General features: G+C 44.7%; 1 protein-coding gene across 3 annotated transcripts in view; it reads left to right on the plus strand.

Annotated features, from left to right (window-relative positions):
• Positions 1–23,688, plus strand: part of HPSE2 (heparanase 2 (inactive)) — a 109,786-nt gene that overhangs the window by 14,461 nt on the left and 71,637 nt on the right. For 2 of the 3 annotated variants that reach the window (XM_079313138.1, XM_079313137.1), the window contains exon 3: positions 1,203–1,364. The exons of the other annotated variant lie outside the window; for it this stretch is intronic. In XM_079313138.1, coding sequence (XP_079169264.1) covers positions 1,203–1,364 — 162 coding nt within the window. The remainder of the gene's footprint in view (positions 1–1,202; positions 1,365–23,688) is intronic. 3 annotated transcript variants of the gene reach the window in all.

The following is a 23,688-nucleotide window of genomic DNA, read 5'->3' on the forward strand; positions in this document are numbered from 1 at the left end:
TGACTCTAGGATGAGGCTTTGAGGCAGATAATGTGGCTTCCAGTCCTTCACTACATGTTTGGAGGCAGTTCCCTGCCAGCCCAAGATATAGCAGAGCTTTGAACCTAAGTTTGCTGAACCTGAGATTGGACACCTTAGGAAACAGGAACGTGGATTTTGGAAGCAATTTTAGTGTTTCTTGATGTGATTAACAATAAAGGAGCTTGAGAGTGTGTGTGGAACAAGGTGAGACTCTCTTCTGACAACAAGCTTCTTCAGCAGCTTCTAGCCAGATGGGATTTGAACCAAGCAAAGATCAACCTTGTGAGGCTAAATGACCTTATGCAATGTGGTGGAAAAATTCCAGCTTCAATTCTTGCTTATCAGAGCTGGCCTGAGGTTTTGTAAGATTTAGACACAGCATCTGGTGCCTGTGGATGTGAACATGTTACAGAGTTTATTAAACTCATAAGGGACCTAGCAAGGACTGGTTTGCACCACTCCCCTCCCACTTAAACTGACGGATCTTACTTGATTCTTGTTCTGCCTTGCTACTTCATCATTCCCTTTCCTCAGCAGGTGAGTAGGTCTAGGGTAGGGAATATCATATTCTTGTCTCACAATATGGCTTAGAGAATGCTCATATGAAGAGAAAACAATTGTTAAATAATCCTTCTGCCTTCTAAATGTCAGGCATTAGAAGGATTCAGACACTTGTTCAAAGAGTCATAAGCCATGCTGACCTGTGATAGCTGCAGTGAGGATAAACAAGGTGAGAACAAGCCTTCTTCATCACCTCTGTGACAGGCAAGGTTAAGTGGAAGCCAGGGGTTGCTGGAGTGGGATTTAGTTTTTTCTCATTATTTAGTGTCAAATACACACATAACAGGGTTGTAATATAAATGTTGGGAGACTTTTGCACTCTCCTGCAAGGGAGGGGTCAGCATTGTAAGAGAGCAGCAGCTAGGCAGGTATAGGATGGAAGGGTCAGTAGATTCTGTGAGCATACAACTTGAGCTTGGTGTGGGAGAAAAGGACACTTGGGCTGGGGAGGGTCATTTGATAGGTGGATCCAAAGGGCTTGGATCATTTTGTTGGGTTGCTCTTGCTGAGTGATGATTGTGTGACTGTCATATTGGCTGGACTGATCCAAGCATCTGGTGAAAATGAAAATGAAAGCTGAGGTTTGGCCATCTCCCTCTTTTCTTTCCCTTTTGCTGTAGACATTGTTCGCAGTGACATTGCCCTGGATAAGCAGAAAGGCTGTAAGATCGCCCAGCATCCTGACATAATGTTGGAGCTACAGAGGGAAAAGGCAGCTCAGATGCACTTGGTTTTGTTAAAGGAGCAGTTTTCAAACACATACAGCAACCTCACACTAACAGGTAAGGCTGCAAGACCAGCTCTGGAGCCAGGAGCTGGGTCTGGTTCTTGCTAACTCACAGATGTGTTAAAACCTTTGGGTTCTTCACCTCTATGAATCAGCATCTCTCTGACTTCCTCTGTTTCCTGCCAAGGTTACTGGATATTGGGAGGGAAAGGACCAGCAGGAACTGGAGGGGGACTCATAAAGCCTCTGCAGCTGGCACCTATGCAAACACTCCAGATTTGGTGCCCCTGAAAAGAACGTTTTCTACAGTCTGACCTAAGCAGAATACCACGGCATGTGAAGTGCTGGAGAAATCTCCCTGCTAACTGTTCACGTCGATGGGGCTGCAGCAATTACTAAATTTGGAGTCCTTTAAGCTGCAGCTGATTTTTTTTTCTTTCCAGAGCATGCACTTTGTGTGAACCCAGTAAATATTAAAGAGCAAATATAAAGGGATAATGGCCTAGACAGAGATGAGAGGATACTCTTTTTCTGGCAACTGTTTGTATTATCCAGGGAACAGAATCTCGATGGAGGAGACTGCCACATTTTGGATACACATTTAATGGTGCTTGTAAAGGACTGATATGTTCAGGCAGTGAGTGGGCAGAAGGATGGTATCCCAGCAGCCAGCAGGGTCATCTCATATCTCTTCTCCTTATCACTACAGCTGGATGAGCCACAGACGATGGGAAGGAGGAAGAGAATAATAAATCAAATGAGACCCCCTTCTCCTCTTGACAGGTCCCTTTCTTGTGAAAGGCAGGCAGACATTTTTATAGAAGGGAGGGCCTTGTGCTCTGTCTGGGGAGGAGATGGCAAACCCCGTGGTGGCTCTCCCCTGCTGCTGGGCTGTGAGAGGCAAACCAGTCCTGCACAACCTTCCCCACCGTGCTGCCACCCCTATTTCAGTGTCCAGCCCCTGCCTTGAAGCCAGCATGGGTCTGCATCCTCACCAGTGAGCTCTGGCTCTCCTGGGGACATAGCTGTGCTGGAGCTCTTGGGAACTCCACAGAGGTCAGATGGCAACACCAGCACTGTCCAAAGGCTCAGCTCAGGGGGTCGCTGGGTACTGGGGCCATGGGTGTAGCTGAATCACATCATTCCTGAAGGCCCAGCATTTAAATGGGATCCTCAGAGCCGTTTCTCATTCTCTGTAATGTAATCCACTTGGCTGTTTATTCCCAGTACAACTGCTGGAATCAACATTGTCAGCTTTTCCCCTGACAACTTGCTTACTTTCCACTAAACAAACTTCCCTCGAGAAGTGAAGCTGCTCTCCCCTGTCCTCCTTCCCTTGCTGCTTCAAAAGCTCTCTGGCATTGCTCACATTTTTTTACAGAACCTGCAGAGCAGGGGTGCTACCTGGTTATCAGCTTAGCTCTTAGCCTTTCCAAGTGTGTTTACAGGATAGTTCAGAAGGTTTTAGCTCTACCTTTCCAGGGTGGAGAGAGCAATTTCACCAGAATATTACCCAAAGAACTATTTTAATGTTCTTTAACTCCCTTTGAATGTGAGCAGAGCGACTTCATAATTGTTATGAAGTTTAATCTTTTATTTCATAGACATAGTCTGAGAACATGGTCTCTAGACAGCTAAGCATAATATTTAACTGGAACTCTACTAACTTGTGTAAATATTTCCCTTCTCTGTGATGGATCTGGTGTTTGGGGTGGGTAGAGGGGGTTGTACATCTGTGGAAGAAGGACATTTCTTACCTTTAAAATTCAATCAGACAGAGTTTGCTTGAGGACTTCTTTTTGTTCTGCACAGTGGGTTTGTACAGTGTTGTAGGGAGTCCCCAGGTCATGAGGCAAGGTGCAGGAGCAAAAATGCAGATGTGGTTTAGGGAGTCCTTAGTGAAGGACTGAATTTGCAGGGGTGGAGTGTCCATGAGATCCTTGAGAACAAGGTTTCCTCCTGGGGATCTGTATGAAGGAGTCCCTTGGCCTCATGCTGTGCACATACTGAGGATGACTTCAGTGTCCAGCCCAGACTGGAGCACTATTAAACCCCACACCTCTGTGTGAGAGGTCTCCTACTACTGCTAGCTCTTCAATTCTACCCAAAAAATTTAAATGGACTATCTTTACCAATGTCATATGAGAATAAAGGTACTTTATGATGGAATAGCACCTCTAGGAGAGCTTGAGAGGAGAAACACTACTGTGTGGCATTTTTTATTCCCATATATCACTACTGCTACCACTGCAGTTATCTGGATAAAAAGTCTCGTTCCTTCTCTTCCTCTCCTCCTACTTTCCTCTTCCTCTTCCTCTTCCTCTTCCTCTTCCTCTTCCTCTTCCTCTTCCTCTTCCTCTTCCTCTTCCTCTTCCTCTTCCTCTTCCTCTTCCTCTTCCTCTTCCTCTTCCTCTTCCTCTTCCTCTTCCTCACAGGTAATACAGTTACATGAACAATTTGAAAGACTTTCAGGCCTCCCACTCTGCCTGCAAGTGTGGGCAATACATTCTGCCAACAAACTTTTAAGCAGTACCCTCATGGGTTTAGGAATGAAAGGTCTTAAGAGTGCAGGGCATGATTCTGCAGTCTCTGTGGCATCAATGTAAGTTGATGGCTTTTTCAAATCTCTTCACGAGTTGCACATAATTCCCAGTGTGCTCCTTATTTCAGGCATCAGGCAGGGCTGTGTTATACTGGGATTTAAGCTGCTCACAGCAGCAGGTACTTCCAAGGTAAGAGGGTGTCTTAAAATGAAATGTGTGTTTTTTTGTGCTAAGACACAACTGAGACTGAGTGAAACCAGGCAGTCTTTCTGGCTCTCATTCCTCCAGGAACACATGTGAGACTCTGGCTTAGACCCCTTTAGTTTCTCTCATCGAGTCTTCCTCAGCTCCTGTCTGCAGGTTTTCTCTTGCATCTTGCCTCTGCTTTCTGTATGTGATCTTTCCAGGCTTACTGAGCCTGCCTCCCTGACATGAGCAATTGCCTTTGATCTGTGACCGTGCTATTTAAATGCTGTAAAATATTTTGAGGTTTATTAATCTTTGCTGTTTCCCCCGCGGAGCTCAGAGATGGGTATCTCGTTTCACAGATCAGCATCTCTCGTGGTAGAGCAGGGGGAGAGTGCAGAGCACTGCCTGCTCTCCTCTGGGAACCAGCTCCCTGAGCTCAGCCAGCCGTGGGACAGGGGAGGAGAAGGAATCTTCCCCTAGAAACACTGCTTTGCTCCTTCACAGTTCACAGAGCAATCAGGGATTCTTTTTATGTTTTGTACCAGCTGGGCTAGAAGTTGCCATCATCACAGCAGGCTCCCCTCCTTTGCAGCCCTCAAAAGAAATGTTCAGGTGACAGGAATGTCATTTTGGAGTCCTGGAACCGGGTGGAAGTGGGGGGGCCGGAATGCACAGCATTGGGCTGGCAGCAGGTGAGGTGTGAGGAACTGCCTGGGGCAGTGGAGACACAGTGTGCATGCAGATTTTAGAGTGAGCTTGTGGGGAGTGAGGCAGTATCAGCCTTCAATAAACTAAACACGAGTTCCTCTGCCTGTGGTGCCAGTTTGGGCTGGGGGAGTGTACTGCATTGGTGGTTTAAGAGACTGGACATCCACAGGCTTCTGCACTGTTCTCAAGTAAAACCTGTTAAGCCTGTGCAAGAGGAAGTGTTCAGGTCAATAGACCCATGTGAAACACTGGCCCCTCCTGTATTTGCATGAAGTGTTAAGTGTAACTGAGGCTTCCCAAGAAACAAGTATGGACTGCAAATTTCCCTTTAGGATTCCTCATCCAGAGGAAACAAAATAGTGCCCCACTGCTCATTCTGAAACATGGAGAAACACTTTTCTGCTGTACCTTCTGCCTGAAACTGTGACACAGATCACTTCACTGTCAAGAGACTAATGATGAGAGCTCTCTGTCCTGTCCTGCCACACCACATCTGCTCTGAAAAGCCAGTCAGAAGACTGGAAGGTGTGTGGTGGGGGGTCTCTGTCCTGTGATATACAGCACAGCCTCTAAAAACAGTGATTAAGGGGGCAGACCCTCCTCATGGCTTGTAATGCTCTCAGGTGACCAGCCGTGTTCCTACCCTGCTGAGGGTGTCATCAGTGTCACACTCACTGCACTGAGAGAGACTTGAAGGGACTAAACTGAGCTGGAACTGATAGGAACAGAGCTGAGAGCTGCTGAAGAGTGCATTTCACTGTGTCCAACACTGCAATCAGGTGTTTTACACTGGCATCCCACTACCCCATCCAGCTAATTAGATACCTTAAACTCTGCCATAACAGCAGTTGTGATCAGTCTGTGAGATTTTGCCTTGAAAACGTCTACTTCTGGAGATGTTTGCAGCTATGCAGAGACCCTTTTTGTCCAAGGTAAGTGATTTGGGGTATGAGGTGGTAGTGACAGAGTGCACACCTGCTTTTTGTAAGTGGGATGTGTAATGTGGGATGAGTGGAACCAGGCAGAGTAGGGGAGCAGAGAGTGTGTATGGCTACTGCAGGACACGTGTGGGGGTCACAGAGCAGAGATGAGGGCAGTGTTTCTGTGTTAAGAGCTTGCTAGTGAGATACTGTTCCACAGAAATAAGTTTTTTCTTCTCCCCAAAGACAATGGAACCCCAATTGTACTTGTCCTTTGTCAGGGAATCACATGGCTCAGGTCAAGCACCTGTGACCATGGGTTTCCTGCACTTGTGAACCTCCCCTGGTGGTTTTGTGATTCCTGGTGAATGCTGTGGCTCTGGGAGACACTGGTCCTTGAGAAGGATATGTTTGTAGGGCCTGAGGCTCATCCCATGGAGTGCTGGGTCTGAGAGAACCGTGGCTCAGAGGCTGCCCTTGAAAGAGGGTGTGTGCAGGAAGCAGGGCATGGGGTTTGGTGTGCTTTTAGTGCCTGTGCTGCCAGACAGTAAGGCCACTCTGGCTATTTTTGCTGGAATTTTCCTCAGAGGGGTTTTATCTCCCAGCTACACCTAACTGCATGGGACTGGAGGGTGGGCCACCTTGTGAGATGGTACCTAATAGGGTTGTTGGAAAGGTAAGCACAGCTTCCTTGCCTTTTTGGCATCTTGTTTGGGATCAGAAACCTAAATGTCCTGTAGTCTGCACAGCAGTGATATGTATCATATGTTTTTCTGGTGCTGCACAGGGGTGTCTGCCCTGCGCTGGCTCTCCAGCTTTCCTTCAAGGAGAGTGCGCCCTGGGCTGTGTGCCAGGCCTGGGAATGTCTTTTGGGTCAATCTCTCTGTCTATAACAGACCCTTACATTACACACATTATCCACAGCATTGTACAAAATAGATCTGAAAAGGACCTCAAGAGGGCATCTTCTAGCCTTTTCCATGGCAAATCTGTACCTGATCTCTGCTTGGGGAAAGGTGCATGGGAAGAGGCAATATCTTTTGTGTGACCAGCTGGTACACTTGGAAACTCAGTCAAACTCTGGCAGGCTTGAACCCTTAAAAAAAAAACAAACTAGTGCTCAAAGCTAAAACCACAGTGGAAATAGTTACCCACGACTTGTCACCTTGATTAGCACAACTAGGGTACTGGTGGAGAAGTCCTGTCAGCAAAGGGAATACAATAATGTCATCAACTCCTGTGGGAAAGGGGAGAGAGAATTGCTGTGAAACACTGGAGGCTTTCCTGGGAGGAAGGTACCAGGAAAACTCTAATTTCATTAGAACACTATCTGTACTGAGCCCACAGTTAATGACCAGCAGAGGTGCCAACCTTCTGAGGACAGTTTGCAGGTGTCTTCTGAGATCTTGGGATCAGATCCAATGGAATAGTGCTGGGAAAAATAAATCTTGGAAAGCAATCTCGGGTAACTGAATGTTTTTGTGCCATTATCAGTTGTTTATATGAGCTCATTCTGTAACAAAGTGGCTGTTTGTTTTCACTACACAGCGTTCTGAGGGTGTTTGCTGTCACTGCAATATATTGTGTTCCTGGGCATGTCCTGTGAAGCCTGCAGGCTGCTGGGGCTCAGCTGCCAGGCACCAGCATTGCTCAGGTTGTGGGGACATCACTGTTGACTGATTCAAATGATGTGGCTTTATCCTTGTTTTAAAACCTTCTGTGACAGCAGTGATGTACCCTCCCTCAGCAGTTGGCTCTAGGGCATAATTAGCTGTATCATTATGGAGTTGGTATTTTTAAAATCTCTTGCTTCGGTTTAAGCCCATGATGGCATGTCTTCTCCCTGTGGACATGGAGAACAGCTTACAGCACTCCTTTTCTCTTTGCAGAAATCTTTTACATATTTGAGGCTTGTTATCACATTTCCCTGAAGACTTTTGTTCTCTGCACTGAACAACTGCCTTTCATTTGCTCTTTTCTCATGTCCATTTTATTTTCAAGTTGAATGACACGTGTGTGTAGCTGATTCTGCATCTTGAGTTCCCTTTCAACCCCCTACAATTTTTTTGTGGCTGTGTGTTTTGTTGGAGTCCCGTGGGCTCTCTCCACTGGGTCTGGGATGCTTTTTAAGTGTGTTGCCTTGAAATGAGACCAGTATTGTAGTGGGGCCTTTCTTGACAAAGAAAAGCAGCAGGGTTATTTCATGTACCTGGTGCATGACACTTCTGTCTGTATAATCATGGACTTTTTGCTACAATATTGCTTCTTCATGCCTGCAATTTTGTGTACCATTTCCCAACCAGCTGTGCATTTCCCACATGGAATTTCATCTAGACTATTTTCCTAATTTTCTAATTAAAATGTTACACAAAACTGGAGGTAAAGCCTTGAGAAAGTAAAGGTACAGAACATCTGTTGCCTCTATCTCACACATGAGACCTTGTTGCTCTATCAAAGAGAAGTCAGGTTGCCTTCACATGGCAGGGCTATTACTTCCAGCCCTTCCTTGCAGATGGATTGTTTGATGATTTCTTTCAAAATTTTTCCAGGAATTGAAGTTATGTTGGCTGGCCTGCAATTTCCTTGGTTTTTCAACCTGTTGAACATAGTTCAACACTGTATTTGCCCTTTTCTGGTCTTTTAGAACCTCATTTGTCTTCCAGAAATTCCTACAGATAGCTGTTGACGGACCTCCACCTATTTACAACATCAAACTTCTGTAGTTTTCATTCTCCTGAGGTGCTACTATACATTACCCTTCTACTCTGAGTCTTTTAATTGCATTAATTTTTTGGTCCTAATGTACCCTTTTTCATGAAGTCTGAACCAACAGAAGCATTAAGCATTCCTGCTTTAACTTTGTGAGTTGTTGACCATTGTGAAATTCTGTCCCAATTTATCCCTCTTTGCTTCCTGAGACAGCTGCAAGCCAAACCCTTGGGATCCCCTGCCTTCTCTTACCCTAATTAGTAGTTTTACAACTTGTTTTGTGCTGACAGCATGTGTGTGTGTGAGAGAGGTCATGAAGGTGAATCTCTTTTTCAGGTGACACCCTCTAGTCTGTTAAGCCACACTTTGGCTTTCTCATTATCTGATTTGGTTATTGTTTTTGTAACTGTGGGAAATACGGCTTCTTGTGACATGTTCAGGATTTATTAAATTCAGTTTACTGTCCAATTTAACTAGCCTCACAAGAGAAGATACTTTATAAATTGTGAATCTTAAAATTAGCAGTTATACATACATTATAATATGTAATGTCATTACCAGAACCAGCCAGTTCTGGGTGCTGTGTAGAGAATAAAGAAAACACATAAACCTAACAGAAAACAGATTTTGGTGGAAGAGGGGGAGGGCTGACACGCACTAACAGCTTTGGAAGGGCTTGTGGCGTGTTCAGTGTCATAAAGCAATCTATTAACCTTTTCTCCCTCCTCAGGAGGTGCTGAACTCTTTGGTCTGTCTCTTCCCACCGATGTAGTTATCAAATGTCTCCTGGTTACTGCTGGTGATCACTGCTGTGAGCAGTTTCTGTGGAGCACTCGGCTCTTTCGCTCTGTCCCTCTCTGCTGGTGCTGTTCCTTTGTGCTCATCCACATCAGCCTGATGGAGCTGCCATTTCTCCTTTGCATGCTTTGAGCCACAGAGGAGTCTCTGAATTACCCTAATCGTACCCCTGCGTTAAGATAATTTACATCTGTTCCCTTATCTTGCTGTGTGTTTACAAAACACTGTCTTTCCCAAGCTCCCCTTTTATTTGGAGCAAAATCTCTCTTGCCAACCCTCTCAGATTACTGAAGCCTCTGTCCTTGCAAAGCACTATTTTTATTCTGCCACTATTTCCCATTCTTTTTCAAACAAGTACAAATGCTCGTTTTGGGTTTCCCTGCCTGTAGTGCTTTCCACCTTCATGGCTTTCCCCAGTTTTTCTCTGTAGATGAGAATCAAACCTCAAGGGGACTCCTTCCTAGTTTTGTTCCTGTCGCTTCTTTCTCAGTTTGTTTTTTCTTTTGTTGGTGGTGTGTTCCAGGAACTTGATGCAAGGCAGTGTCTGATGTCTTCCTCTCCCAGAAAATGTGTGCGCAGTTAAAGGTCCCTAATTACCAGCAGGTTCTGTGTTTCAGATGCTCCCAATAAGCCTATGCTTCCGATCTCCCTGATTTTGTAGCCTAAAGCAGACCCCCAGTGTGCCAGTGTCTGGGCTCCTTCCAGTCTTAAGTTACACAGCAGCCTTTATACCTGCCTTTTGTACTACTGACTTTCATCCTCTGCTTTTATGCTGGGCAAGATCATTCTGAGCTTTTGTGATATTTCTTATCCTCAGCTGTGCTGATGTTACTTTCCCTCTTTGTCAGCACCACATTTAACGCTGACTTTCAACCCGTGGAGCTTGCTTTGCCTCTCACCACCAGGTCAGAAACCCCCTCTCCTCCCACCCCAATGTAATGCCTACATGCAGCAGTCTAACCTTGTGGATTTTCATTTCAAAAGATTAATAGATTTGGCTCCTCAAACTTCACTTTGCCAAAGTCCTGTCATACCTCCTCCTCGGTCCTGTGGCCATGCAGGGCAGACTTTTCCATCCTGGAGATACAAGCTCTGTATTGTTTTCCTGTACGTGTATTATCTTGTGCTTGGCTGAATTAAAGCACGCTTGGTTGGATGGTGGCCATTTAGCCATACAAATTGGATCACAGGATAAATGAAGGCTGTTTTGTTCGTTATTTACTAACCTTCATTTGTGTTATCTGCAAGCTGCCTCTATGGATCTTGTATTTATCTGAATGATTGGCAAAAACACTGCATCCTGTAGAATGTGAAACAAGCAATGGATAGGTTTTTGTCTCATTAGCCACTTCTGTCCATTTACTTATTCCAAATTACTTCTATTAATGCAAGTTCTTAAATCAAGCTGTAACCTCAGTTAGACAGGACTTGATTCTGTACAGCACATGCTGGCTGGTAATTAGCTGAGATGTGAATATAATGAATTATTGGTACATTCTCATATTGTCTTTTAATTACTCTGTCAAGTTCTGCTGTCAGCCTGACTGGCTGCTGGTCCCTAGGTCAGCAAGTCCTGCCAAAGCACCAGCATGGGGTTGGGGCTCACCTACCCTTCTAGAATTACTTGGCATTCCAAGATTTATTAAAAATTAGCATCAACAGGTCAGAGATCTCCTTAGTGCACTTGAAGGTGCAAATTATCCAGGGTGGGTGATTTAATAGTGTTTATCTAAAGCAGATGTTATCTAATTCATGTCCTGGTCATTCGTAAATGATGACATATATAATCATCCTATGTTGAATCCATCATAATATTTTTTTTAATAAATACAGAGTGCCTATATTTATGTTTTTGTAGTTACATTGATAATTTTACCATGTGCACAAAATAACACAGCTATGTTTCTTCATTTCCCTTCTTTCCTCTATATTTTAATTCCCTCTCATAACTCAGCAAGACATGAATTTTTCCATCATACTTTTTAAATACTGTATTAATTTTCTATACTTTGTAATTTGCGGTTGATTGCTATTTCTTACAATCATGGGTTATATTATCTTCTGTTATTGCTATCTATACCACTGCATAAGGATGGGGCTCCTGCCAAAATCCCCTTCCAGCGTAATGGTGGAATCTGCTGATTTTAGCCATCAACTAAAAGCAAACAAACAAACAAAAAAACCCAACAAAAACAAAAACAACCCCAAAAAACCCAACAACCAAACCCACAAAAAACCACAAAACCAAAAAATAACCAAAACCACACGAAAAAAAAAAACCCTACCCAAACCTCCTTTAAATATTAATTTGATTTATTTTTTCCAGTATTTTCTTCCCAATAACTTAACTAGATTTTTTTTTTTCAGCCTGGAGATGCTGAAGTATCTTGTGTGTATATTTTTGACTGGGACTACAACCCCATTAGCTTTGCTCAAATACAGACCTGAAAAGGTAGATGCCTATGTGGACAGGGCAGGAAACTCTGTGGCTGATGATTTCTCAGCATTTTTAAAAATTTCTCTGGCAAATTGTGACATAGCAGCTAATTTTGCTGCAGTTGCAGTATCGCTAGTTTCAGCCCTCCAGCCACCATTCCTGAGTGTTTGCTCCCTGTGAAAAATCCCAGGAGTGGTACTTTCATGCTGCTGAGGAGCTTGTAGCAGGGGGTCTGGAGTGTGGGACTGGGGTGTGCAGGACACATCTGTCAGACCAAAGCTTTGTGGCTGGGCTGACTCCTGGAGAAAACAGGGAGGAGAGGGGAAAGGCGCGGCTGGATGGCAAGTCTGGCTTGGCAGGGATAATCTCTGTGGCTGGGATAATCCCTGTGGCTGGGATAATCTCTGTGGCTGGACCCTGGCTCCTGCCCCACACTGCTCAGAGGGGGCACTGCCTGCTGGTGGGAACAGTTTGCTTCCCAAGGTTTCTTCTCCAGTTGCTCGCTCTAACCCTTTTCCCATCTGTCCGTTCATTTATTATTTGCCGCTTTCTCTTGCTCTTGTCTTCGTTAGCTGGTTCCCAGTGCTCCTGGCTCTGGGAAGGGCTGTCTTATGGGGAACACAAGGACAGCAGCAAATATTGTTGCACTGGTTCTCTGCCAGCCCTCCTTGTTGCATGGATGAGACTGTGTGGCATGCACAGTTAATTAAACTCTTTAACATTTTTTCCCAGTTAAGAAAAGGGTCAACATCCTGTAAGTAAGAGCCCCTTGATCCTGGAGTCCCCCATGCAGTCCATGCTCTGCTGTTTCAGAGGCTCATACTGGGGATGGATACACAGGGGTGGGAGAGTAACGTGAGAAGCTCTGGATATACATGCTTTGTGCAGCTAAAAGTGGTGGGGGAAAAGTGAGGTTACAAGGTGTTCAAAAGAAATTTTGGATCTCTCTTTACTTCATTAAGTTTTATATTGGATTGCTGTGCCAAGAGACACAATCATTGACTTTTTTTAAGAAATGAAAACCTCCAGGAGTTTAAATTTTCTTTTTTTTTTCCTCTGATGAAAAGGTGGCAAAACCAAAGGTTTTGTAGGAGAAACTGAAACCAGTTCAAATATAATTCTATTAACTAATTAGGGGGAACTCTGGAAATGGGACTGAGACTCGCAGGCCTTTTTTTCTTCTCTTTGCTGGGGCACTCCAAGAATTGGATCACCTGGGGAAAGCATGTTTAAGAAATACCAGATGGTCTCTGCGATGCTCCAGCTGTGGACAATCACTCCCAGCCAGGCAATCTGCCTTGCTGTCGAAGCCCTCTAAAACTGTGCTGCCCATTTGTCATGCTTCTCCAATTGCAGCGCTCTGGATAGCTTCTTTTTTCCTTGTCTGGCTCTTCCTTTCCAGTTTTTATCACCCACCCCCTCCATGAGCTAATGTAGTAACATCCCTTCATTGGCTATAAATCCATTGAAGAGCCATATATAAAATATTACTTTGTTAGGGAAGATTGGGAAACATCTGTTTTTTACCCATAAGAGTCAGTCTCTACTTGTCTCATATGACGATGTGACTATTTATATATTTTTAAGAAAAAGAAGTAGAGAAAATAGGAATCTTAGGAAAAAACTTAGTGGAGCCTCTAAATAGAGGAAACTGATCCAGGCCTGGGATTTGTTTGGAGGCTTTTTGGGGAGGTGGGGGGCACAGGCCAAGAAATTGCTTCGATGTCTGACAAAGTAGCAGTTGTACCAACTGCAGTGGGTCCTTCTGGAAATAATTCAATGTTGTATAACAGTTTCTAGGTGCTTCTCAGCACATACTTGCACAGGAAAACTGTGGGTCTATACCATTATGTATTATCTACTAGACAGAACAGAAACCTGGGAACAGTGATGGTCCTTGATTAGTAGCAGACTGCAACTGCAGGGGTGTACACACAGAGCAGAAAATGTGTGTAGCTCTGGAGGCTTTGCATGTAGGTGGCAATGCACCTAAATTTATGCACCTAATTTAGGTTGTTATGCCACTAGGGCTTGCTGTCTGAGCCTGCTGGCGTGAACAACATCTCTTCCAACCTGTTTAGTGCTAGCTGAGCTGTCTGCTTTTCTTCACACATACAGCACTTAACCTATGTGCCTATCTCCTTACTGGAGAAGGACATTTCTATCTGTGAGTGCATGTGGACTGGTGTGGAAAAGCTGTACAAGCAGCCAGGTGGGCTTGGGACACTTGGTTCATGCTGCTGGGGTGAGCTGAGGAGTAAGATGCTCTGCCAGCTGTGCTGAGGTGACAGGAGCAAGGAACAAGTCTGCAAGGAAGGCGGTTGAGAGGAAGATGCTGCTTTGAGTGAGCTGGGTGGGAGGGAGGTTGCACCTCCAGAAGTCTGCCTGTGGTGCTGTGTACCTTGCCTGCCGGGCAGGCACACTGCCAGTGTCTGAGCCCTTCAGCACATGAGTATAGAAGGAAGAGGAGACTTAGTTGTTTGCAGGTGGTGTCAGGATTTGCCACAGCTGCTTTCTGCGCCTTGAAAGGCTGGCATATAAGAATGAAGTTCTAGAGCTGCTAATGATTGATGGTGTTCACATACAATCATAGAATTGTTTGGGTTGGAAGGGGCCTTAAAGATTACCTAGTTCCAGCTCCCTTGCCATAGGCAGGGGCGTTTTCCACTAGACCAGGTTACTCAACTGTCACAGAGGTTTCCTTCTTTCCTGGCTGGATTTGGTGCCTTCCCCTGCCCCTTTGCTGCCCAAACGTGAGACTCTCGTCTCCAATCTCTTGTCCTCAGGGTTATGGATTGCCATGTGGATCTGGACCCAGCTCACCCATCTGAGGTGAGGAATGCCCCAGAAGGGACCTCTTTCCTCCCTCTGCCAGCCAGCCTTCACATCCCATATAAGCTCCACGGTGGATGACTGCCTGCTGCCTGTTCTCAGGCTGGCCAAAACCAAACTCCATGTGTGTCTCGCCTGCTGATCCCTCTCATGCCTTTCTGCAGGGCTGTGGTTGACAGCTGTGTCTTCCCTGTGGCCTCATAACAGGCTCATGCTGCTCCCTCTCTCCCTCTCCCACACACTGGCTGCTGTGCTGCTGTTCCCTCCTGCCACGCTGGAGTTCAGGCTGTTCTGATGCTTATCTGCCCTCATTGCAGTCTTGTGCCCTTCTGCTTGGCTCTTGCAGCTTTTCCTCTTCCAAAACCCTTCTCATTCTCCCTCCCATGGTGAGCCTCCTTTTCTTGCCCCTGCTCACTTCACTGACCAGTTGTTACTGAGCTGTGCTCCAGCCACCAAGGGCACTGGTAAAAGCACCCCACACCCCACACAGCACCCACCTCCATCAGGTGCAGCTCCCTTGTAGCACTAGAGACAAGCAAAAGGTAATTTTTCAATGGTAAGATATTACACAGACAAGGCTGCTCTCTCTAGCAGCTGCTGCATCTTTGTGCTCTCTGTGCCAAAGCCTTTGGTTATCTCACATGGTGTGTCAGGGCACTGGTGTAAAATCTGCATGGCTTTGGCAAGGTGCTGTGACAGCAAGCTCTGTACAGCTCTGAGCTTAGGACTGACATCTGACTGTTTTACAGGTGAACTAAAGTTGATGTGTTTTGATACTCAGTATAGACTTGGACTTCACAAGACTAAAGAGAAAAGGTTAAATTTGAGGTGGAAGCAGGTAAATAAAAAGGAATTGGGGATATTGCAAATAGCTTGGTGGTCATGAACCACATGGGCAGAGCAGGAGCTGGGAGGACAGGGGCACCCAGAGCCCTGTAAGGGTCAGTGGGATGCTCTGATATTGGTAATGGTGTTGGGAAGCAGTGTTGGCCACCATGTCCAATTCTCATGCCAATTTTAGTCAAAATACTATATGCTTGGGAAAGATTCAGAAAAGAGCAGTAAATGTGACCAAATCCTGGAAATAGGGTGCTATAGATAATATTTCACTAATATTCATCTACTTAAGAAAACTTAAAAAGAAAATCATAATGTGCAAATATCAACAAGAGGAAGAAAAATTTCAGGGGGGTTATCTTGAAATATTAGAGAAGAAAGGCAAAGAAGGAAACTATGATTTAGAACCTAGTGCAGAACAACCTTGAAGAAATTATGTGCAGATTTATAGTGCTGAGAATGGTCCTTTCTATCCTTGTAAGCTGTATAAATGTGCAACATGAGTGTTGTGCCTCCTAGAGAATAGGTGATGGCAGGAATTAAATAGTCCTGAAATCAAACTGAATTTGTTAGCCTTTGCTGATAACTTGGCCAACGGGAGCTTTCACTCTGCTGGAAACAAAGCTGAGCTTGGACTATGGGCTCTGGTTCTTTTCCCATTAAAATAGGAGGTGAATTTAGTCCCTGTCTATGCCAGAACCTGCCTGGCCTTGATGTGATGTACTTTGGTATGAGAAGAAAGATCAAATTTAGGTCAGGTGTTTTTGGAAAGAGGTGACTGAGTTTAGGAAACCTCATCTACATCTCCTTGCCACAACCACCACCAGGGAGGAGCTGATGTGCTGACCAGGGCAGCAGGGAGTCTTTGCTCCCTGGCACCAAATCTTTCCCTGAAACAAGATCCAGAGACCAACTATCTGAAATGTGAGTGCTTCCCCAGGAGGAACCTGTGTTTGATACAGTATTCTTTATTTTCCTGCTTCATTTTAAAGCTTCTTCATTCCACCTCCCAAAAAGATTTAGCAGATATTTCTTTGAATAACTCGACCTCGGGTGTCCAAAAGTTCATTTATGATCTTGCTGCATATAAATTTCCAGATATAGGATTTTGACACAGAAATAGTCATCCTTTGATAGAATGTAACAAATTCAAGTTTCAGAAATTATCCTCTTGAGCCATCTCTGTGGTGTTTGGCATCATGACAAGTAATTAGTCAATCCTGAAATAGTCATCAAGCAGAGAAACAGCTTATTTTATATACTGTTTCTTAGAGAGTTAAATATTTCCACATATTCAGGCTCTGATTGGAGTCTTGGATCCTTTCCAAATGTTCAACCTGTAAAGATATTTGAGAACACCAGGACTTAGGCTCTTTCCAAAAAATGATAGATTTCACTTGAATTTTCACAAATGGAAAACCACAACTCCCCATAGCTGCAAAGAAGCAGCTGTCATACCAGGTACAGAGTATGAGAAAACACTTTCTAAAAGCTTCAGGGACTTCCCATTATCTGGAAGTTTTTAGTGCTCTTAAAATTTGTGAGGAAAACAGCGTTTCTTTTCCTGCACAGCATTGCCTGAGATAATCGGCTGCACCTGTTTGGAAGCAGCGCTTCACGTTGTTCCCTTACACACACCCTTGCACGTGTTACTGCTAATTTTTCCTAGAAACCCAAGTGTCAACAAATTGGAGCCCAGCATTGCGACTCTGTTCAAAATCCCAATTTGATGTTTCTGAGCATTGTAAAAGTAAAGTCTGTGATCACAGTGGCTGAATCGACTTTGAAGTTTTGAAGTTGAAATCCTGGGCTGTTGGGATACAGGCAAAAATCTACTGAAGAAATCAAAAGTGTTGAATCAACAGCTCCAAACCTAAAGTTCTGCTTTTTGTTGTTATTTCTGCTCTATTCTTAAAAAAACCCAAAGCCAAACTAAACAATAAACAAACAAAAAACAAAACAAACAAACAAGCAACAAACATTTTTCCAATTTGTAGATGGACTAATTTTGGGAAGGGTTAATTTTTCATGTGATTCAGCACAGACATGCATGATAAGAATTTGGGAAATAAGGAGTTAAGTCATGATGATGTAAACCATTGTTTCGCATTTAAAATAATAGCACTTGGATAATTCCAAAGTTGTGGCTTCTGCTTTTATTGGCTGAGAGGTTGCCAAAACATGTGTGTGTTGCTCTGAATTGGTAAATGATTCCTATTTATAGGACAGGTGTCTTCTGATGTCCTGAGTCCAGTGTGTTCTGTAATCCTAGATCCTGTTTTTGATCTGTGTTTAATAATGTGTGACAGAAGGAGATAGGAACCTTGCAGACCAAATCAGGCTCGGAATGTTTTGAGTTTAGCTCTGCCCAGCTCTGTCCATTTGTAATGCAGGCTATCTTTCCATCAGGATCTTGCCCTTTTAAAATTAATTTTTGGACTTCTCTTTTATTTCTGAAACACATGGCCTTTGGACTCATTTACATGCAGCCTCCTGAGTGTGCCAGCCTTCTTCTTTCATGTTGACTCAAGGAAAAAATGCTTTCTCACATATTTTTAACACAGCTTTTCTAATGCAGAAACTGCAGTGAGGCAGTGCTCAGTACAGGGAGGATGTGGTGGCAGGAAGAGAATCAAGGTGTATGTGATGGCAATCATGAAAATAAACCCTTATGTTTCCACCAGCATCTAGTTTGAACTGTACTTCACAGCTGTTGGTTTGGGCTATGCCATGTCACGGAAAATGGGTTGGATTAGTAGCAATTAGTTATGTGACTGTGAAAATCACTGTTTTTCATTATCTTGCAAGCTGCTGGTTGAAATTAATCAGGAATCATGGAATGGTTTAGGTTGAAAGGGACCTGTTAAAAGTAATCTTTTACAATCCACCTGTCATGGGCAGGGACACCTTCCACTAAACCAGTTTGCTCAAAGCCCCACCCAACCTGGCTGTGAACATTTTTAGGGATGAGGCATCCATAATTTCTCTGGGCAAACTGTGCCAGTGTCTCAGCACCCTCGTTATAAATGCAGACAAATCTAGTTATTATGTTGCTGATGGATCTGGTCTGGTCATTATATTGCATTTAAAAAAGAAATTTAAAAAAATAATTTAGAAATATGACCAAGCTCATCCTCTACAGAGGAGTGCAGACCTTGGAGCTGGAAGTTCAAAAGAGACACAGGTTGTTGATGGAAGGGAGAGAAATGCAGGTTCGTGGGCAGGGCATCTCTTGACATACCTAATCTAAGGGAAGAGGTGCAGCAGCAATGGCAGGGATCAGGATGGAGGGACAGATGGGGTTTCCTGCCACGTCCACTACCCCACCACCCTCTGGTCTGGCCACCACAGAGCCAGAGCCTGTTGTTCTGTGTCCAGGATGGAAAAAGCCAGAGGAGCCCCACCAAGGAATATGTGGCAGGGTGGGTCGGCAGAGCAGTTAGCGAGGAGCAGCTTGCTGTCAGCTGAGCACTGAGGATACCATCATGCCAGAAAAGGAACTGGGTCTGGAGGGAGGTGGAGGGGGCCATGAGAACTGGATGGGAGGCTTGGCTCTCTTTCAAGCAGTTCCTGAAGCCAGATTAGTCCTCTTCGCCAGCTGGTGTGAGACGTTAGGTTTGTGTTATTTCTGGCAGCCCCACGGGGACTGGGAGTAGCTCCATGCCTCGTGTTTCTCTTTCTGAGGACAGGACAGTCCAGAAGCAGCACAAGTTTTGCATTCCTGTCGCCAAGAGATGCAATTGCCAGTTTGCCCTCAGGTAGAAGTTGTGAGGAAAGGAACCCAAGCTGCTGTGCCTTTCATCTCTGATGCCACCAGCTTCCTCTTCTGGCTGCTCTGGGCTAGGTTGCTCTTCACATGACCAGCTGTCCAGGTTTCCCCAGATGTGCTCTCTTGTCTGTCACTGTCTAGCCAGACTTGGGGGAATTCATGTGTCTCCTGGCCTTGCATGATGCTGTGCGTGCACAGAAACTCTCCACTGCCCTGTGTCTGGGAAGCCCAGATGTGTCCACAGATGCAGGAATCCTGAGGGGCTGCCAAATGTCTGGAAATGTGGGATATGCCCCCATGCATAGGAGCCTTGAGTTGTTCCTTGCCTGGAAATCACTGATACTTTTATGTGCAGGGGATTGGACACTCAGGGAATTTTGGATGGGCAATTGTATATGTGTGATGCAATTGCTTTTAGTGCACTTGAAGGAAATGCAGGATCTCAAGGAGGAGTTGGTGTGTGTGTCCTGGTATCCCCAAGGAGGTTTAGATTATATTTGTTGCACATGCACAGTCTGCTCTGTACAAGCATGCATACTTTGGAAATCCCTGCCAGACTGTCCTAGTCCTATACATTCCCTTCCTACATGGGACTATTTTCCATCAGGATCAGTAGGAAGGCCCTTTGTGTTGTGGTCTTGCTTTGAGGCAATTCCTTTTTCTTCTTGGTCTTTGTGCTTCCTTGCTGGGCCCCTCAATCCCCTTTCAGCACAGCTCTCCATGGGGATCTGTATCTTCCCATTCCTCTTTGAGCAGAAAAGAGCAGAGGGTGGGACAGGACTGCTCTAACGTTTGTCTGACATGCTTCTCATTTGCACTGGGACATGGAAGGACTGGAACTGGCATGGAACTGCTGTATTGGCACTCTGGCTTTTCTGGACCAGGATCCCAAATTTTTGTGACAAGCTGGAGAAGGGAAGGGAGTAAGGTTTAATATTTTTCCCTAGGTAAAACACAAGCAAATTCACCGTATTTTACTCCGTGACATTTTCTTTTGCTTCTCACTTACAGGGCCATGGTATTTGGTCCTGACTCTGGGAGCAAGTGAACCTGCTCTCCCAGAGCCACTGTTGGGTGTGATGTGGGGTGAATGCCTCCCACCTTTCCTTCCCAGCTGTTGGGTGACATGTCCTGGGTGTGGCTGGTGCGGAAGCTGCCTCATTCCCTGAGCCCCTGTTCTGGGGTGACTGAACTCCCAGTACATACCCTTTTTCTTCTGGTAAACAGATTTATTCTGGCATTCACCCTTGACCACACACTCCCCCTAGTGAATTCCAGGGTTAAAAAACCATGTAGGCTTTTCGTAAGAGCTGCCTCACTTGTCGTTTAATGGTTCCACCTCTGAACTGGGACCCTGCTGCTTCACTGGCTGCCTTGACTATATCTCATTTGTCTTTTCCTCTTTTATTTAGTTTTTCCTACATTTTTTGCACATTCTGTAGATTCTCCTGCATTCCAACTGTCTTATATTTTCATGCCTCCTTTTATCTCTCTATTCATCTACCCCAGTATAGACAACAGAAATGCTAAGTCCACATAATCTGTAGAAAGCATGAACTGGGTTGTTAGACATTTTCCAAACATTACACTTCATGGAAATATTTTCCTGTAAGAAGTAGAAATGAAACAGCTGTCTCCTGCTCCTTCCTGGGCTGTTCCTGTGCAGACTCTCCTGCCCTCTGAATTTACAGCACCATTGCTTGGATGAGTGTCCAACAGCCAGCTTCAAGCAGTTGTATTTATGATGTGCCAAGCAGTGGTGAAGATGATGGTGTTTATATGCTTTTCAGATCTATGTGGTGGGATTAACACACCCTGAGACCTGTGCTAAGGCTTCCAGAGTCAGGAGCATTGCACCAGCAGGATTGTCACTAGGAAATCTGGTACAAGTCATGACTGATGACTCACTGCAGACTGTGGGACATGCAAGGATGTTCCTCACTCACACATCCTCCTGCTTTCCCCTGTCCTTCTGGCTTTGTGCTTGGCCAAATGGTAAAATCCCTCCAAGCTCCTGCCAGGAGCTGAGTACTGGCATCATGAAAGAAAGGCATAGGTGCCTCATGTAACCCTGCTTGTTGCTGGATGATAGTGGGTGCTTGGCTTTTTTTCTTCACTCCATGACTTGTTGAAGGTCACCTCCCAGCTGATCTTCCATGGCTGGCCCAAGCATAGAATCCATCCCAAAACCTTGCTGGGGTCCCTTCTGGATATGGGCATGGTTCTGCTCCCCCTCCCTAATGTGTTTATTCTACTGGCCTAGTGCCTGACCTCAGCACACAGTTGAAGATGTTTGGTTGCTAGAAGGTAACTGTTTCTTGAATCCTATGAAAATTGATGGGAAGCTTAATGCATTAGTGGAGTTGTCTGAACTGGAAAGGTAAATTGGGGAAAACAGCAAAAATTTTTTGGGCTGAAACAAGCAATCTTTCCTCTTCCACAAGGAGAGGTGAACACCAGGCTTTCTGGACAGAAGTATGAACATCATGGTACTGAGAGCAAGCAGAGGGTAGGCTCCTGAGCAGGTGATGGAAGAAGAGAGAAAGTGCAATTTGTTACCATCTCCAGACTGAGCAACCAGAAAAAGAGTAGGAGAGACCAGAAATTATTTGAAAATTTACTTCCCTTCAGTGTTTTGCTGTAACCAAGCAAGCAGATATTCACAGGCTGTGCTCCAAACCGAGGTTATTTCTTCAGAGCATGTTCTGGCAAAAGATTTTTGGCCACAACCCATTCTCAACCAGAATTACTGGGTGATACTATGGGGAAGAAAGCAGCTGACAGCAAATAATGGATCTCAGTTTCAGGCAGTTGTTAACTGTGCATCCATTATGCTACTTCTATATAACTCTTCATATTACAATACACTGCTTCTAGCTTTGATAGGATGAAGCAGAGCTACTCCTGCCCTTAAATGCTGCTCCATGAGAAATATGGTGCCTTTGTGCATCAGCAGGAAGGGTGCTCTCCTCCCTGGGAGGATAGAATCACTCCATAGGTGCCTGAGAAATCCCTCAGTATGTGTCACCCAAGAGTGCCATGGGGATCTCACAGCTTGGGAGCTACTCTGGCATGTGAGCTGATGAGTCACAAGTGCAGCTGGGGAATACTAAAGACTTCAAACAGGAGCACATCTGGATACACACAGAGCACATCTAGTGCCTCACAATTGCTGTATGTTTGCAGCATCACCATACTGAGTGTGCAATGAGCCATTTTCTATCCCTCCTGTACTCTCTGGGGAAATTTTTATCATGTTTATATAAAATAACATTTGGGAAACACCTTTCTTTCTTTGCCTCCATGAAAAAGCTTCTCAGGCTCCCCAATGTGAACAGCAGGGATGCTGCATGGAAGGATGAGCTGTGTCAGGATTCCTTGTGAGCACTCCATGCCTGAATAACTGCTTGTTATTCCATGTGATGTCCAATGCTCAGGTAATCCAGTGGTGTCTCTGAGAAACATTTGTAAATTGTTTTGCTGGGTATCCTAGAGGGCCTTTCATTTCTTTGCCAAAAGCTGGTCTGTTGTATAATTTTTCCAGGCATGATACAGCAGTTGGCACAGCAGCCCTCCAGGCTTTGCCCTTGCAAAGTCTCCAGAGTTATTCCCTGGGATGTGGCTGCCCTGGAAGGGGAGTTTGAAGGTTGATTACTCTATCAATATGTATCTACATAAATCAAGGGAAAAAATTCAAGTTATGTACCAGTACCAAGTTCTTCAAAATGTGTTATCCATATGCACTTTGAGCATCTTCTATCCCTGTCCTCTAAATTGGAGCCTCTTGACATCTTGGGAAGAAGTGAGGGATGTGGGGTACTCCCTTTTCAACTATGTCTGGCTATATAGGATGAAAACTATGGGTTCTTGTACACTTGGTAACCTGTCTGGACCAGTCTGGGGGATTTATGCCATCCTTTGTGTACAGACAGACAGTACTTCTCAAAGTGCACTGGGTACATCAGCATTCCCAGTCTTGCTGGTGACTCTTGTTCTTCCAGCACTTGCCACTGGCAGTTGTGTTGTTGCCTTGGTGCAGTCTGGGGAGGCTGCAGTGGGAAGAAGTAGGAGGAGGCTGGACTAGGAGCCTTGTGTCTGCCATCAGGCATCTGGATAAGCCCATCATTAAGACCCAAGTGCCTGAAACAAGATGGGTGGAACTTCCACTTCCACATTTTCTGAGCAAAGTGATCTTGAATGTAAATATGCACAGTTTGGTTTCAAATAAATAGAGGAAAATAATAGTTTTCCAAGCTTACAGGTAGAGATTAAGAAAATCCAGAAGAATCAGGAGAGCTCTGAAAAGTCTCTGGAAGCAAATGTCCAATACCTTCATTACAGCTCAGATGCATAAATACCAAGGTTGGTTTGACTGTTGGTCCAATGAATTCTAGCAGGGAGGCAACACAGATTTTATATTGGTATTCAAATACATTACTGGGTTTGAACAAACCTAGTCTCAACTGCTTTTTAAGAAGATTTTCAAAACTTCCCCGGTCTTGTACTAACAATGTAAATGAAAAAATAAAAAAGTAAGTGCAAATACACTGCTAATTTAAAATAAATATTTCACCTTTACTATTTTAGAGCATTTAGGAATATTACTTTCAGTTGTTTGCTTCCTACATAACCAAAAT

The sequence above is a fragment of the Erithacus rubecula genome (assembly GCF_903797595.1).
Source record: "Erithacus rubecula genome assembly, chromosome: 9".
Classification (NCBI taxonomy): domain Eukaryota; kingdom Metazoa; phylum Chordata; class Aves; order Passeriformes; family Muscicapidae; genus Erithacus; species Erithacus rubecula.